This window comes from Cylas formicarius, unplaced genomic scaffold (assembly GCF_029955315.1).
Source record: "Cylas formicarius isolate icCylForm1 unplaced genomic scaffold, icCylForm1.1 PGA_scaffold_9__14_contigs__length_23061073, whole genome shotgun sequence".
Lineage (NCBI taxonomy): Eukaryota > Metazoa > Arthropoda > Insecta > Coleoptera > Brentidae > Cylas > Cylas formicarius.
Window position 1 is genome coordinate 14,487,467 of NW_026844365.1, and position 16,858 is coordinate 14,504,324.

Consider the following 16,858-nt stretch of genomic DNA (forward strand, 5'->3'; position numbering starts at 1 on the left):
AAAGCGTTTAATTCGCAGAGGACAAATTATTGGGCCATATATTTTTTATGGAAGTTTAAATGCCGAAAGATACCAACAATTTCTAGAAGAGCAGGTAATTCCGTTCACTTGCCACTTCAGCAAAATAATGAGCTACACTTTCAACATGACGGTGCACCTCCTCACAATGCACGAGACATTACTAATTTGCTAAATAATGTGTTTGTCGAAAATCTCCTATATATTGGCCCCCCAGGTCTTCATACCTGACCCCTTGCGACTTCTTTTTGTGGGGGAGAATCCAAAAGCTTGTATTTCGAAATCGCCCAACTACTAGAAGGGAATCGGACGAGGCACTTCGTACTGCATTCAGGCAGCTTAGTGTGGTAGAACTTCTTCTTCTTTTGTTTAGAATTAAAGAAACTTTTTAAATGTAGATTTTAAGTGTTACATAGTTTAATTAATGAACATTTTAAATGAAAAAATTGCTGTTAATAATTTTATTTCAGTTTATTATTTTAGGGTTGGTAATTATTGTAAACTAAAAGTTAAAGTGCGAGGTTGCTGTGTCCCCTCGTGTCGCAGCCAACTTGATTTTGTATGAAAAAAAAAAGAAATACAATTTTATCTACGAATTTACGACGCGCACACGCCTACTATGGTAAATATCAAAAATTGCAAATATCTTTCTTAGAAAACTGATTTTTTAGAAAAATTGGGGGTATCACATTTAAAGAAATATCTAATGTGTATAATATCTCGGGAATTAAAGGCTGTAAGAAAAAACGGGTAAAATAGAGAGAACCCCGTTTAAAAAAACTTTAAAAAATGTTTTTTTCCAAAAGTCTATTCTTACAATTAAAAAAGTTATCGAGTGCTTTTAAAATTGTACATTTTTTAGAATCACCCTGTAGCTCAAAAACACCTTGACGTAGCACAATGCGGCTTTCAGTTCGACTTCTCTCGAAAATCGAGCCTGTAACATGCTTGTTAGTTTTGGGCTAACTATGCTGCAAATGCTTAAAGCCATAAAAGCCCCTCGAATTGTTCGTATTTTTGGGAAAGAACATTATATGAAACAATGGCTGCTGATATTCGTAGTTACGTTTCCTCTTGGAGTTTCCATTAATATCCGTAAAATAATCACACAATTTGATCAATTTGTCTGCGACGCAATACGTTTAAGTGCTTCCAAATTGCATTATTCCTGGTGTCTTTCTGGTGATTGCAAGGCAACGAACAACTTCATTCCTCGATCGTCTGGGGGACATAAACACCAATTTACTAATTGTAGGAATCTTTCTCGAATTGTTTAGTTGCTAGTACTTAGTGTAATAATGGAATGGCCACAGCCCTCACTGAATTAAAAAAAAACTAATTCAAAATTTTAGAGTTACATCGAACAAACTATAAGGTTGTTCGGAGAGTCATTTCGTTTTTTCCCGTCAGAGGACTTAATTACGTTTTTTCGAAACCAACTTCACACTTAAGCCGCATAACCATTATATGTCTTGAGAGCTGATATTGCAAGGCTTGTGTGTGAAAAAGTTCTATTAATTCCACGCAGTAGTTTTTGGTTGGTGCCCTTTTAAATATGGAGAGCAATAAGCAGCATTTTCGTCATATTTTACTTTTTTACTTCAGAAAAGGTAAAAATGCTGACCAAGCGTGAAAAAAATTGACGGATGTGTATGGAGAAGGCGTGTTAACAGTACGCCAGTGCCAGAACTGGTTTGCAAAATTTCGATCCGGCAATTTTGATGTCGAAGATGCACCACGGTCTGGAAGGCCGGTCGAAGCTGACAAAGATGCGATAAAGGCATTAGTTGATGCAAATCGGCGAATAACCACACGAGATATCGGTGAGAGATTAAATTTGTCGAATTCCCTTACGGAGCGAAATTTGTGTCGTCGCGTTGACGTGTGTGATTCGCTCCTCAAACGTCAAGAAAATGATCCATTTTTGAAGCGGATTATTACTGTGGACGAAAAATGGGTTGTATACAACAATATTAAACGCAAGAGGTCATGGAGCAGAAAAGATGAACCGACTCAAAGCGTGTCAAAAGCCAACATTCACCAAAAAGAGGTGATGCTCTCCGTTTGGTGGGATGTCAAAGGAATCGTTTTTTTTTTGAGCTTTTGCCGGACAATACAACGATTAATTCAGAAGTCTATTGTCATCAACTGGACAAATTGAAAGATTCACTTAAAGAGAAGAGGCCCGAATTAATCAACAGGAAGGGATAATGCGAGACCTCACACAAGTTTGGTCACTCGCCAAAAACTTTTACAGCTTGAATGGGACGTACTGCAACATCCACCATATTCTCCAGATCTGGCGCCTTCCGACTACTATTTGTTCCGGTCCCTGCACCCAATATTTGAAATTCTAATGATGGAAGGTGTAAATGAAATTTGAATTATTGCGTATGATCAGTCCATAAAATCCTGATCCTGAACATTTAAATTTCATTTTTTTCTCTCTTTATAAAACTTTTTGTTACGATTAACCTATACATTTAATGTAACAACTCATATGATTTCTTTTTTGATCGGTTATTATTTTATCTCTTCGTTTTATTTCGTTTATGTCTGAAAAAATTAGTGTGTATTTCAACCTGTTATATTTTACTACATCACCATTTTTTCCAGCCCATTGGATATGGTCATTAACAGATCGCATAGTTGAAATACGTTTGTCTTTTGTATCTGACATAGTATTGTCATTGTCGTCTTTTTCCGAATCAGAATCAATTGTTATACCATTCTCCAACTGATTTAAGTTTGCTGGTTCATCTTCATTCCATTTGCTAATGTCTTGTATTTTACGTTCTACCTGTAATATACAAAATCCAAAATTATCGTAAACATACAATACAGTCGAACCTCTGTAACTCGAATCTCTCTGTATATCGACGTATTTTAGGGGTCTTCGTCCCGAAAACTTAATACATTAAAATAATTGATAGAAAAACGGAAATTTTAAAAAAGAAGTAGAGAATGGTATCCGAGAAAAAGTTATTTGTCAACTATATGACATTGCAACTTAAAACATTAAAAATAATTGATAAAAAAACGGAAATTTTAAAATAGAAGTAGGGAATGGTACCCGAGAAAAAAAATATTTGTCAACTATATGACATTACAGGCTTAAAAATGAACATTTAAAAGCAAGTACAGCCAGGCTGGCAGAATTTATTATCTCGCAATTTTTTTTGTGAAATATCATATTTCGAGTTATAGGGGTTTGTGTTCGTTTTTGTAATTTTACTTACATTTGGATTAATATTTTGTAAGATGTCTATAACACTCTGGTTCATCATTTAGTAATCGGACTCTTAAAACACTTAAGGGGACATTATGCTCTTCATCATCCAAGTCGATTGTTAAAATATTTCGCCAACATTTCTTTATAACAAAGTGACAATAATTGGCTTAGTAGGTTTTTACGATAAAATAACTTGGTAATTCTGATAACGTTCTGGTACATTGGCTGCATTAAAGGTGTCACATTTGGTGGCATACACGTTTCAGTAATAAGACCATCAGGACCTTTTAATAATAACATTAATCAGGGGTAAGTTGCTAATCATTAAAAAGACGTTCACATTACTGTTACATACTTTTTTATACCACCTGAACTTACCTCGGGGATAAACATGCCATTAACCGGCAAACTAAAATTTCGAAAGGCGTCTGGATTTTTATATTTTCCTAGGACTAATGGCTTCAATTTATGATTTTCTGCGGCATTTGTACTTGCCATTTTTTACAAGTTTTTCTGCCCGGTACAGTTTTCTCTGTTTCTGATATTGCCATTACTAACATTAAATGAAGAATTTACATCAATTTCTTTTTGGAAAACCTTCACCTTTTCCTGAAGCATCGGCCCACTCACCGGTATATTTATTTCTCTTAAGTTTAGAAAATATTTGTATAAATCCCTTTCCATGTGTAAAATATCACATTTAAACGTACTACTTCGCACTGGACCTGATAGCATGTAAAATACACACAAATAATAATCGACAACGTGAAACCCTAATCCCCTAATTATCTATTTCACGACGTGCGTCGCAGTTCATTGTATCGGAGGTTACCGCTGTTCACCGTATCGTGGAGCACAATGATACAAATTGTGTGTTCACTCGAAGCGAAGTTCACTAAATCGCGACTCCACTATACTTCTGACCAAAACTAACTTTTTTTGCATATTTATTTCATTTTGTCCTGTTAATAGATAACTGTTTATTATTATTATTATTATTATTATTATTATTATTATTATTATTATTTTTGTTATTATTATGATTATTGCTATACAAGTACATCTCAGCTCTCACTGGCCTGTTTTCACCCGAGGCTGTCCGTACTCCACGATATTCTGTGGAAGTCCGATGTATTAAATTTTTGGAGAAGTTTTTGGAAGCAATTCCCTCCGCCGAAATTACAAAAGGGGAGATAAACACTTTATTGAGCTGCCAAATATTTTTCAGTTCCACGGCCAAATTTTCATATTTCTGTATTTTTTCTGCTTCAGTTTTATTGCGAGAAAACGGCACCCGGCAATAATATGTTCGATGGATTCTCCAACTGAGTCACACTTTCTGCACTTGTCCTCCACGTTGAGTTTGAGACAGTGTTTTCCATAATTGCGGTTTCTCATGACTCTGTTTGAATAGTCATAATAAAGCCTTCAGTCGCGAGATATAGATGTCGAGCGTTCAACCAAGCTAGCGAGGCGACCTTATCAATGTGATCTGCATCCAGATTTCTAGAGAATTTTCCATGTAGAGTTTGTTGTCTCCACAAAGTTTGGTTTTCCTGTCTCGTGTTCAGATAAAACGTGGTTTCTCGGTGCTGCAAATTAAGTGGCGTGTACCCTTTGTCCTCCTCGGCGATCAAATGTATTAAGCGGTCCTGCGATTTTAAAAGTCGTTGTCTTAGGTTCATTTCTTGCGTTCGGCATAGACTGTAGATGTCCACTAGACCTCTGCCTCTGCTTTTTCTGGGAAGATAAAGCTTTTTTACCGATGAATTTGTGTGCAAGTATCGGAATTTTGTCATCAGACGGCGGGTTAGTCTGTCTAACTCATTAAGGTCCAGCGCCCTTGTTGCTTAGCAAAATGTTGGACTTCCATGTACCCATCACGTGTTTAATCACAGTTCTCACTTTGGGGCATATGTTATATATTTCTAGCACTTTTATGAGCCAGTCATGAGGGATTATTATTATTATTATTATTATTATTATTATTATTATTATTATTATTATTATTATTATTATTATTATTATTGTTATTATTATTAGTGTGTTACAATTTCAAATTCTAGTAATGAACAGTTTTGTGAAATGTTCCGTTTGCCTAAAGCCCCACGGTAGCTTCGCTTTTAAACATTAACCGTTAACTTCTGAAATTGTAAACGTGGACCTACGGAGTTTATTTTCTTATCTACAAAGGAGGTAATTATTTAAGTCATTATACGAGTCGGCGATTTCTTTTGTCCCTATGGGAGAATCTAGCCAACAGTAGTTTGTTAATTTTTCATTACGTCTGTGGCCCGTCAGTAGTTTACGTCCGCACAATTATAAATGCCTCAGTTGGTAGACTTATGTCCATATGCCGCCATTGTGTTTTTTTTTTCTCACGAAGGGTGCAGTCTAGCAAGTGTTATTAAAATCTAAAACTTCATCTTATCGGAAGTGTTGTTTACAATTTAATATGAAGTTGTTTGGTAAATGGTAAATGGTGCAACAATCAAATATCAAAACGTAAACTGCGCTGCTTCTCAGTAGCAGTCAATTGCAGTCAGTTCCAGTCCGTTGAAGAAATAGTTAGTTGATTTCAACAAAACAAACTCTCACTGAACATTTCACCTCTAAATCCTCGATGTTCTAAAAAGTAAAGTTTGTTTATGTTATTATCATTTCTGCAGAAAGGCAAAGTCTTTTGCAATTAGCAAAAAATGCAATAACAGAAAACTAGGTTTCTAAGTATTCCACGCAAAAATAGAATTTCAGGACTCCAAAACATCTAGTAGACGTTGAATACAATTGATCTAGCAGTTGCTGTTCTGACAGAGACGCGTCAAATCGAAGAGAATATTATTAAGATCATAATTTTTGCTTTGGAATTTAAAAATATCGTATAAAAGTGGTCCTTTCATTTTAATATGGATGGAAGCGATAAAGGTATATTCATTTACCGTACATATGAGAATCATTGAATATTTGCAGTTCACCGCAGTGTTTGTAATAATCTAGTTTAAACAATTTCAAGCTTATATGTTCGTATATTCTAAGTGAACAAAGATTTTTTTTTATATTCCATTAATTGGGCTTTGGCTATAGGCAATAAAATAAAATTTTTCGTATATGAGCAATTCAAATCAATTTTTGATAATATGTATGCCCTAAATTAATGAAATGTGATTAAATTTTGTATTTTACGTTCATTTATGAATATTGAATCATATTTTATATCTAACTACCTAACTTCAGCCTATAGTTTAGTTAACTCTATTTGCTGCTCACACTTTTCTAATATGTATTGCTTTGCTATAAACCTTCAATGTTTATGTACAATCTAAGTCTAGTAGGTCGCTAAGGTTAACAAACAAGTGTGTTCATAATTAGCAGCAAATTTTTCGAAAATTGTCGCTTAATCATCTGGTTTTTGCTTCTTTGGTAGGTGATAGGCAGGTCAACCTTATTTTTAATTTATAATTATTTATTGCTGCAAATTTTGATAAGAAAATGTCCACCAAATGGACAAGTAAATAATATTTTTAAAAAATGCACCTTAAACTTACGAGACACGTAAGACAAATCCTTTACCTGGGATCGGAAAATTTCCCATTTTGACATAGGGACATGATTTTGGTTGTAAATTTTATTAAAATGAACTACGCCAATTTTAGAGGTAAAAATAAAGAAATATGGCAAGATTTTGTTTTTTTTTAGATCTTTTTGCAAGAGTTTGTGTAATTCCTCACTAAGCACGCCCTCCTCCTCGATTTCTGGCAAAACCTCAGACTTTTAAATTTTAATGTTCATTATAGTTCATTTCTGACATTTTTTTTTACAAGATGTTCTAGTCCCTTGATTTTTTTTCTGCAATTGAAAGTTCGTTTTTCTATAACTGCCCTTTTTTGCTAAAGTTAAGATTTCATGTTCATCGTTGTTCTCAAATGTGTCTTAAAGTTTTAAAATATCCTGGAAAATATTGTCCTAACAGTGAGTTCAAGCTTAATGGTTTTCCAGAGTCTGGAAAAATGTTTTTTTTTTAATTGGTGTAATGGTATAACCCAAGTTAATTTAATAATAATAATAATAATAGTAATAACTAATAACAACACAGTGTTGCGTTCGGTATTCCATTCGACTTATAGAAGGATTTTTAATTTGGCTTGGCGTAACCCAAGTTAATTATGCGTTGTTGCGAGTTGCGTCCTTTGGGCTACTCATTTTTTTAAGAATCCATGTCATTATTAAACCGATTACAGCAATGTGGCTTATGCTTATGTGGTCGCATGTTTTCAATAATTTTTCTGATTTTTGAAATAAAAAACATGCTTGTCTCTTGAATCTTGGTATCTTGATATCTTGGTATCTGGTTAGAAGTGCGGGTAGTGAAGCTACCGGTAGAAAAGCAAACAACAGGCTGAAAGGGTCAGATCGAACGAAAGCTTCGGACTGACAAAAACGTTTCGGTGACTCACCCAGGTAGTATCCACCTACCCGCAGACCAGAACTGGTCGCCGCCGATGTTTTGCTTTATTTTTTGATTCGCCATTGTTTTCGGTCGACATGAAGAAAGAAGCGTCCAAACGCGGACGGAGTCGCCGCGTCGTTAAATATGAATCTCCTTTGTATTATTTTTTTTATTTGAAGGGAAGCGAATCGAAATGCTGCTCGCTAGCGTGTCAAAGCCAACGTAAGGAGTGTTGTAACGCACGTCGAAACTTTTATTAGGATATATTGAATTACAAGGCGTTGAAACACTTCGACTTTTAATTTTCTCAAGCTCCGATGGAAGAATTGTGCCTGATTAGTAAACTATCAGAAAATTAATTTTTTTTTGCTCGTAAAGAGGAACTGATAAAATCTAAGTCAGAAGTCACATGTATTAATTGAAATTAATTTAATTTTTCTCTTTTGTTTAAGTTTTATGCCATTGTTGTACCAAAATGGAAAATTTTTCACCTTTTTTCAAATAACCTATATATGCATATACGCATATAGATATGGATAATATGCATATCTATATGTAATATTCTGATTGGTAGACACATGAAGTTCATAAAGTAAATAATAAAATATATATATTTCAATTTTAGGGCATACCACGATTTCTTATTCGTAGTCAGAGTGTCTGCAAACATCTGTAACCAAAATTTATTCAGAAAATACCTACGAGGGCTACCTTTTATATTTCGGGATTTGTAATAAAAAACTATAAGCTAACAACAAATATGACTTCATTGTTTCTCAAAATATTCACCCACCCTTGCATTCAATAAAACGAACCACTTATCCCACATCGAGTCAGGCAAACATTTTTTAATTAATTTTAACAATAAATGAACAAAGGTGGTATATAAATGAAATAAAAGTGTTTAATTATATTTTTAACTTAAAATGGTGTAAAAAATTAGTGTAAATGGTGCAAAATAGGGTTTTACGTCCCCAATACTATCGTAATACCACAAAATTTTAAATGTGTTTTATAAATATTCATTTTCTATCAAGGCAGACCCGAACCAGACTGTGATATATTTTTGACAGGCATATAAAGCGAAAAACTAATTTCCTGGAAAATATAGAAAAACACAACTTTGATCAACGTTCAAAAACATTTAGGAAAAAACTTACTACCTTGCTGCTACCTGAGAAGTTGTCAGAGAAGTGAGATGCAAGGGATACTGGCAAATGTAATATTTCCAGTCTCCCCCTGTGGATACGATTTTAAGAATGCTTCGGCAATTTTTGCAAGTTCCTATCTTTACTAATCGATATATCAATTTCAACCACTGTACCGTTTATCCCACCAAGAATGGCTCTCTCTGTTATACTTTCGATATCCTTCAACGACCGTTAGAGGGCGCAACTTGCATGGCTACTAAAATAAAACATTTTTACGATACTTATAAAGTCTGTCTGCATGTACTGTTAAATGTTTATAAGTGGACTATTCGGGGTGATTAATGCCAATTTTTTTCTGTTTTAGGTCGATAGGTGACATGGATTCCACTGGCTCAGTATCGGCAGTCGAGTCTGCCTTGGACCGGCTCGCGAAACAAAGAAACGACCTCGAAGAGTTATGGGCTGCGCGCAAGTTGCGTCTGGACCTCTGCCTACGACTGCGTCTGTTCGAAAGGGACGCTCTCGAGGTGTCCTCCCAGTTGGAGATGTGGTCCGAAGAACTGCAACACAGCGAGTTGACGCGGGACATCGGGAAGGCCGAGCAGTTTTTGCGGTTGCACAACGAAAGCGTGAGCCAGATGCAGAACACCACCTACCAAGTGCTGCAGCAAGGTCAAGAACTCGTCCAAGTGTTCGAGAATTCTGGACTTTGCATCATGGCCGATGCTCAATACAACGCTCAAACCAGAGTCCAGGTATTGTTAGAGTTCCTACATGATCGCGAGGTGGACCTTGAAGATTTGGCCGAGGTCAAGCGGGTTAAGCTCGAGCAGTGCATTCAACTGGGTCAGTTCCAGAACGACGCCAACCAAGTTATCAGTTGGATCCGTAACGGCGAGTCTATGCTGAAAGCCAGTTTCACGATCCCGAATAGTTTGGGTGACGCCGAGTTGCTCAAAAAGGAGCACGAACAGTTCCAAGTAGCTATAGAGAAGACTCACACCTCCGCCGTTCAGGTCAAATACAGGGCGGACGCTTTGATCAACGCGAACCACTACGACCCTCAGAGTATAAGGGATATATCAGAAGAAGTCACCAAAAGGTGGCAGCAGTTGGTCACCTGCGCCGAGGAGCGTCACAAATTGGTCACTGCCAGTTTGAATTTCTACAAGACCGCCGAGCAAGTGTGCTCGGTGCTCGACAGTTTGGAACGTGAGTATCGACGAGATGAGGATTGGTGCTCCACCGGTCAGTCGAACGTAGACAAAGCCACGTCGATCTCGCAGCTGATTAACAAGCACCAGGAGCAGAAAGAAGCGTTCCTGAAAGCTTGCACGTTGGCAAGAAGAACGGCGGAGACGTTCCTCAAGTACACCACCAGGAGTTTACAGTTTTACAATTGCCCCAACACCGGCGGGAGTCACGAAGGTCGCGTGAAGGGAATCCTGGAGAAGCTGTTGAACCAAGAGAACAAGGTGTTGGAGCATTGGACTCAGCGCAAGAAGAGGCTCGACCAGTGCCAGCAGTTCGTGCTTTTCGAGCGATCGGCGAAGCAGGCGATCGAATGGATTCACGACACGGGAGAGTGTTATTTGACAACCCACGCCACTAATTTGGGCAACAATATCGAAGAGACCGAGAGTTTATTAAGGGAACACAACGAGTTTAAGGGTACGGCGAAGGAGACGCGGGAACGGGTGAAACTGTTGATTCAACTAGCGGATAGCTTGGTGGAGAAAGGTCACGCTCACGCCAGCGCCATCAAACAATGGGTGGCAGCTGTTGATAATAGGTACAAGGACTTTAGTTCGCGTATGGAGCAGTACAGGCAGCAGTTGGAGGAAACGTTAGGCATTCAAGAAGAGGAGAGCGAGAAGAAGGAGCTCTCGATCGATAGGAATTCCGATCCTAGCTTGGAGGCGAAGGTCAAGGAAGCCGCAGCGAAGGATTTAAAGGAACTGAACGAGGAGAAACGTCGGTCTGCCAGACGAAAGGAATTCATAATGGCGGAGCTGCTACAGACCGAACGAACTTACGTGAAAGACCTGGACACGTGCATCAAGTGCTTTCTGAACGAAACCAGAAGCAACAACGGCGTCCCCGCCGCCCTGCAAGGAAAGGAAGACATTATCTTCGGTAACATGGAAGAAATCTACACGTTCCACAATTCGGTATTCCTCAAGGAACTGGAGAAGTATGAAACGATGCCCGAAGACGTAGGCCATTGCTTTGTGACGTGGGCGATCAAGTTCGACATGTACGTCCATTACTGCAAGAACAAGCCAGAGTCCAACAGCTTGCTCGTTCAACACGGGGGCATTTACTATGAAGACCTGCAGAAGAGGCACAAAGTGGAGCACCCTATCGCGGCGTACTTGATAAAGCCGGTTCAGAGGATTACCAAGTACCAGCTGCTATTAAAAGACCTCCAATCCTGCTGCAACGAAGGCCAGGGCGAAATAAAAGATGGCTTGGAGGTTATGTTAAACGTCCCGAAGAAGGCCAACGACGCGATGCATCTGTCTCTGTTGGAAGGCTGTGATATTTCCTCGGATAAGTTGGGGGAGGTGGTTTTGCAAGACGCGTTCCAAGTGTGGGACCCGAAACAGTTGATCCGCAAAGGGCGGGACCGGCACATTTTCCTGTTTGAATTGTATTTGCTGTTCACTAAAGAAGTCAAGGATTCCGCGGGAAAAGTCAAATACATCTACAAGAACAAGCTTATGGTGAGTGCATTTTTCTAGGTGATCAGATAAGGACCACTCATTTGTAGGGCTCTCCGAGTTAAGGGTAATTAAAACAAGCTCTGCTAAAAGACTGCACAAATCTGTGTGTACAGATTAGTTGTATTCTTAATATCTTTCTAAATTTATTTATTCAATTACACTTACCCTTATCGGCTGACACTAAAAAACTTGACACATAACATGTAAGATAAGAATTTATTTTTACTTTCTTGAAATTAATTTTCATTAGAAATGAAGACAATGCGTCATCGCTTCTCAAGCGGAAAAATTGTTTATGGCTCTTGGACCCACTCACTTTGTTCTGTTAGAGTTCCAAGTACACAAACTATCTCTACATTCCCCACAAACGATTACAGGACAATAGAGGTGTGAGAGCTAGAAAAACATATTTTTGTGCTAAGAAGTGATGACATGACCTCTCCGCAAATTATATTAATTATTGTTTGGAATCACAGACCTCAGAACTGGGTGTCACAGAGCACATGGAAGGCGACGAGTGTAAGTTTGCCGTTTGGACCGGTAGAGCGCCGATTTCGGACTACCGGATCGTCCTCAGGGCGTCTTCTTTGGAGACCAAGCAGTTATGGGTTAAAAAATTGCGTGAGGTCATTCAGGAGACATACTTCAGCGGTGCTTTGCCACTGACCTTGCCCAAGAGTCCTGCAAAATTAAAACCACACAGTCAGAGATCGAGCAGGTAATCATCAGATCGATTGTTTCGTATTGAATGCTGAAAAATCCATCTATTTTAGGGATATGGAGGAGTGCAACTCCTTAGATGAGAGCGTCGAAAATTTGGATAGGAACTCGCTGACTTCTTTCGGTTCGGGCAATACGACAGACTCTGATAAGGTAAGTGGACTTTATTGGAAAAACTATTATCGTAGAACAATTGATTTTCTGAAAATGGAAAAATTATAAATGACTTCTCGCGAAGAACTAAGCCGTTAATTCCGCTGCCATTGCGCGACCTCTTACTGCTTTCGCCGCAACTTATAAACCTGCGTCACAATTAGAAAGGTATAATATTGTGCGCGCCATCTATGCGTGAATAACTGAACTCTACTAACGATTTTGATGTGATCACAGTTACTTCGTCCATCTATGGAGGGCGTTGCAAGGGCTAATCTTTAACTTCGCCGTTGATTTGCTTTTTCCGGATTTTATGCAAAAATTTGGTCAGTTCGTTAATTTGTTCGGTCGGTCATCGAACGGAATTGGACAAATTGGATAAAACAAAATTCCGTTCTATATTTATGCCTGACATTTGTATGGACCCATTTAGCAATGAATAATTTAAAAATGTCAAATGTCAGTTGTTGTCCATTAACGTTACTGAGTGTTTACTTGGTACGCTTCGGTAATGCTCGCCGGTAATGTATAAATGGGAAAACCACAAATGCTATAATGTGCATTTGTCCAAATCACCCGAGGCACCGGCGGCGAACACCGGAAAGCGGCCGAAACATTTATCCAAATAAAGAGCGAGGTTAAAATTGAAATGTAAACACGGCTCAGATAGCAAATTAATTTATAAAATGCGGTTAAAATATTTTACTTTGGTTAATTATCCATATAGGTGGTTTCCACTATACAGTGTACTTACAAACAAAATAAAATTTTCAGTTTACGAAATAAAGTAGAAGTTACTAGACATGATATTACAATTTAAGCTATTCTTTAAGCTAAACCTAAGGGATTTTTATTTTACAATTTAACCTTTTAAAATAGGTATGTTTAAGTTATGGGCGCTGTTCTTTTCTAAAATTTTAATGCAATATCAATTTTTTAATACTTTTTATCCTGATAACTACATAGATAACTTTTATTTTTTGATTCTTCGTAGCTGGTTAATTTTTTTCCTAATCCAAAGTTTTTCAATTGACAACCATATCCTCAAAATAGTCGCAGTTGAAGTATTGGATAAAGATATTGATAAATCACATGTTTATTGAATAAATTTAAAAATCATCGATAATTTTAGCTGTAAGAACAATTGGGCACACGTTTTTATTAACCTTTCATGATTCGTGATAATCGCCATATGCAATTTACCGAGTAAAAGGTACCTAAATACAATTTTACTATGATCGCAATGATTTATTTAAAATAATTGACCGCTTTTAAACAAACACATTTATGATAGGTTTGGCTCTTTGATTAATTAAAATGCAACTGAATCTTTTAAGCTGAGTCACCGTAAATATTATCAGACGTATCTTAAAAACATTTTAATGTAAACAAATCGTAATTATTCTCTATCGAGGAAAATTCTTTCTCCACGGAAACGCTTTGCCGGCCTCCCTCTCGCGCAGCCCCGAGCGAGCCCCGAACGCACCGATACGATTTGTACAAATGAACATTTGGACAAATACGCCCATCTCGGATAAATAATATAAAATATTTTTTTGGATCTGGTCGAATTATCGTAATTAAATTATATTGCCCTCTTCTTTTGTAATGGATTTTAAAATTGGTAATAATAATTTGTAATTCAAATTATTTATTTATAACGAGATATTTATTATAAATGATGATTATTTATGTAAATGTAACACATAAAATTCAGACATGTGAATGTAATTGTGCATCGAAAAGGAATACACCTAACGGATGTTATTTTGTTTTTAATTTTGGAATATTTTAACGATTTAAACAATGAACTAAAACTTAAATCTTACTGCTTTTTCTTGCTCCTAACAGATATAAATAATATTTATCTTTCCATTAACACAGATTCTATGCAGATCCGAGGATATTTAATTCAGATGATTGTAAGTTTTTGTAAAAATAACCAATTGTGATTGTGCCTGGTGGTTGGGTGGGTCCGAGATAATGTGCTGACTCTACTGCAGTAAAAATTGATGCGCCGTAAGGGGCTATAATGTTTTCGTCGAGAAGGTATGGATCTTTTGCGCATGCGTCACCCCCCAACTATCTGAGTTGCTACATTGCCGTCATTTTTCTGGAAAATTGATTATTGTTTTCATTTTTGAGGTCAATATCTCCGTACCGTACTCACAAACTTGTATAATTTGTTCTTTCATTAGTTTTTGCTTTCATGAAATTACAGCAAATGTGGCAAATATGAGGACTTAGTAGAATATTCAAACTGGAAAATAGCCTTACACAAATATTTATATGTGAATATACTAAGCAGAATTCCCTACATTTTTAGGTACCTACTTAAATCGCTACGAAGGATGTTTGGGTAGTATGTTTTAGTATACAGGAAATTTAAGAAAGCAATTAAGCTACAAGTTGATTTTCTACTAGAACAAGCATAAAAAATACTTTTTGTCAATTACTCTCTATAGTGCTTCTTGAATATATTTTCACTTAGAGGTTAAGCCTATGAGTTTATGCAAACTAACGCTTTGCGCCGATTTACAAGCAAAAAAAAATCGGGGCTTAAAAATCAATTAATTACAAAATTATCCTGACCCCTTAACTTTTTTTTCCCCTAACAATTTAATAGGATTTCTATATATTTTGTGAAAATACTGCCGTAAAAATGCCGCTACCAAACATCGACGATCTCTCAGTGGCCATGTTGTTTGTTGAAAGCCGCAAGGTCTTATGGGTCCTACGTCAGAATTTGCCATTAGAACTGCCATTGATTAAAAACGAAATTTTAAATCTCGCGCATGCGCCTATTGAATGGACCTTCTCAGAAAAAAATTACGGTCCAAGAAATACAAATAGGTCACTTTAAATATTTCTTATTACTATCTTATAATTCCGGGTCGGGTATGCCCAGCTATGGTCTGTTCATAGATATAAGAAAGTGACCAATTGCTTTTGAACCTACCTGTGTTTAATATTCTTTGGTTTGGAATACTACTTAGTTTAAGTTTATCAGTAATCATTCTTATTTCGTGTGTAATACAGCGTGTGTTGAATCGTGTGCGAATTATGCAAAATATGCGCGAATCTAGTGTATCTCAGGAGATGCTCCCGCCCAAATGTAGAAAACACTATTCTATTGAGACTAAGGAACTTATAAACAATGTTTATTTGACTCTCATTGAACGTGGTGCCAGCAAGCAAGCATCTTTAGAAGAAACGGCCACATTGACGAAAATTCCAACATCAACTGTATGGAAAATTGTGAATAATCCCATTTCAGCCAGGAAAAAAAGAAGCGATGCTGCTACGTTATCAAGACGCCATTCCAACGGTGTGAGGTCGCGTCATCTCCGAATTAACAACCCCTGCATTGACTCAATTAGAGGTCGGATTCCGGGAAGGGTGGCACCGCCCCCACTCCTCCGCCCCCCTAATTTATCACACGCCGACTTCTTTTTGTTTTTGCGCCTGGGCTGGGGAAAATGTCACCGGTTCACGACCGGGGGTACCGGGAAAGCGTCGAAGCGAGGGCCGATAAAGACGACGTCGACGTCGACTTCGGGTGAATTGATAGGCGTCGCGTGTCGTTTTCTAGGAACAGCCCGGATTCGCCACTCGAGCGCCGGAATGCGTGTTGCATGCCTCCGGTGCCGGGCGGAAACGGGCCATCGTCTTAATTGAGGGCGACGTTACCGCGTCGACTGATGGGTTTTAATCTTTTACCTATTAAACCGGCGTGTTGTTGAAAGGGCCATAATGACCGTCTGTGTATGAAGATCTATCGACATTGTCGAGCACGTAGTTCGAAAATTGTGGAAAAACACAAAAACAACAGAGAAACTAATTTTTGAAATCTTTTTAAACCTTCTATTTTTAAAATCGTTTCTAGACCATGGATTTTTCAATCAGTAAAATAAATTGTTACACGTCAAACGTTTTGTTCTATTCATACTTTTCGTCCCTGTATGGCTTTCAGTAATAAAAATGCAAAGAACCGCGAAAAGGTGATATTTAATCCCTCTTGAAAAAAATTTGGATTAAAACTATTGATTCTACTACAAATAATTAGCCCTAAGTCCATACGATTTCGTCGAAAAAAAAAATTATATTATATCTACAGCAAAGCTTAAATGGCCAAAGTTTTAGAGGAAACTTAATGCATTTCATAACTGGCTTGAATCCTTTTTTAAAACCAGTCTTTTCGTTATCGTCTTTTGTTATCTCGCAACTCGCCCAAACTTTCATTTTTCTTATGGTCGCCATATTGAATTTTTCGATTTTTGGAACGAGTGTAAACGTTCCAGTTCAAAAAGGACACAAAATATTTTTTGGGTCTTACTTATTTACTAGGTCATGATTTATTTGCCACCTTCTTTCCGTCTTTGCATTTGTTAAATAATTCAAAGTATCAAAA

General features: G+C 37.3%; 1 protein-coding gene across 5 annotated transcripts in view; it reads left to right on the forward strand.

Annotated features, from left to right (window-relative positions):
* Positions 1–16,858, forward strand: part of LOC132707240 (triple functional domain protein) — a 322,048-nt gene that overhangs the window by 188,409 nt on the left and 116,781 nt on the right. For all 5 annotated transcript variants that reach the window (XM_060679012.1, XM_060679011.1, XM_060679013.1 and 2 more), the window contains 3 exons: positions 9,213–11,574; positions 12,051–12,292; positions 12,348–12,447. In XM_060679012.1, the coding sequence (XP_060534995.1) occupies positions 9,213–11,574; positions 12,051–12,292; positions 12,348–12,447 (2,704 nt within the window). The remainder of the gene's footprint in view (positions 1–9,212; positions 11,575–12,050; positions 12,293–12,347; positions 12,448–16,858) is intronic.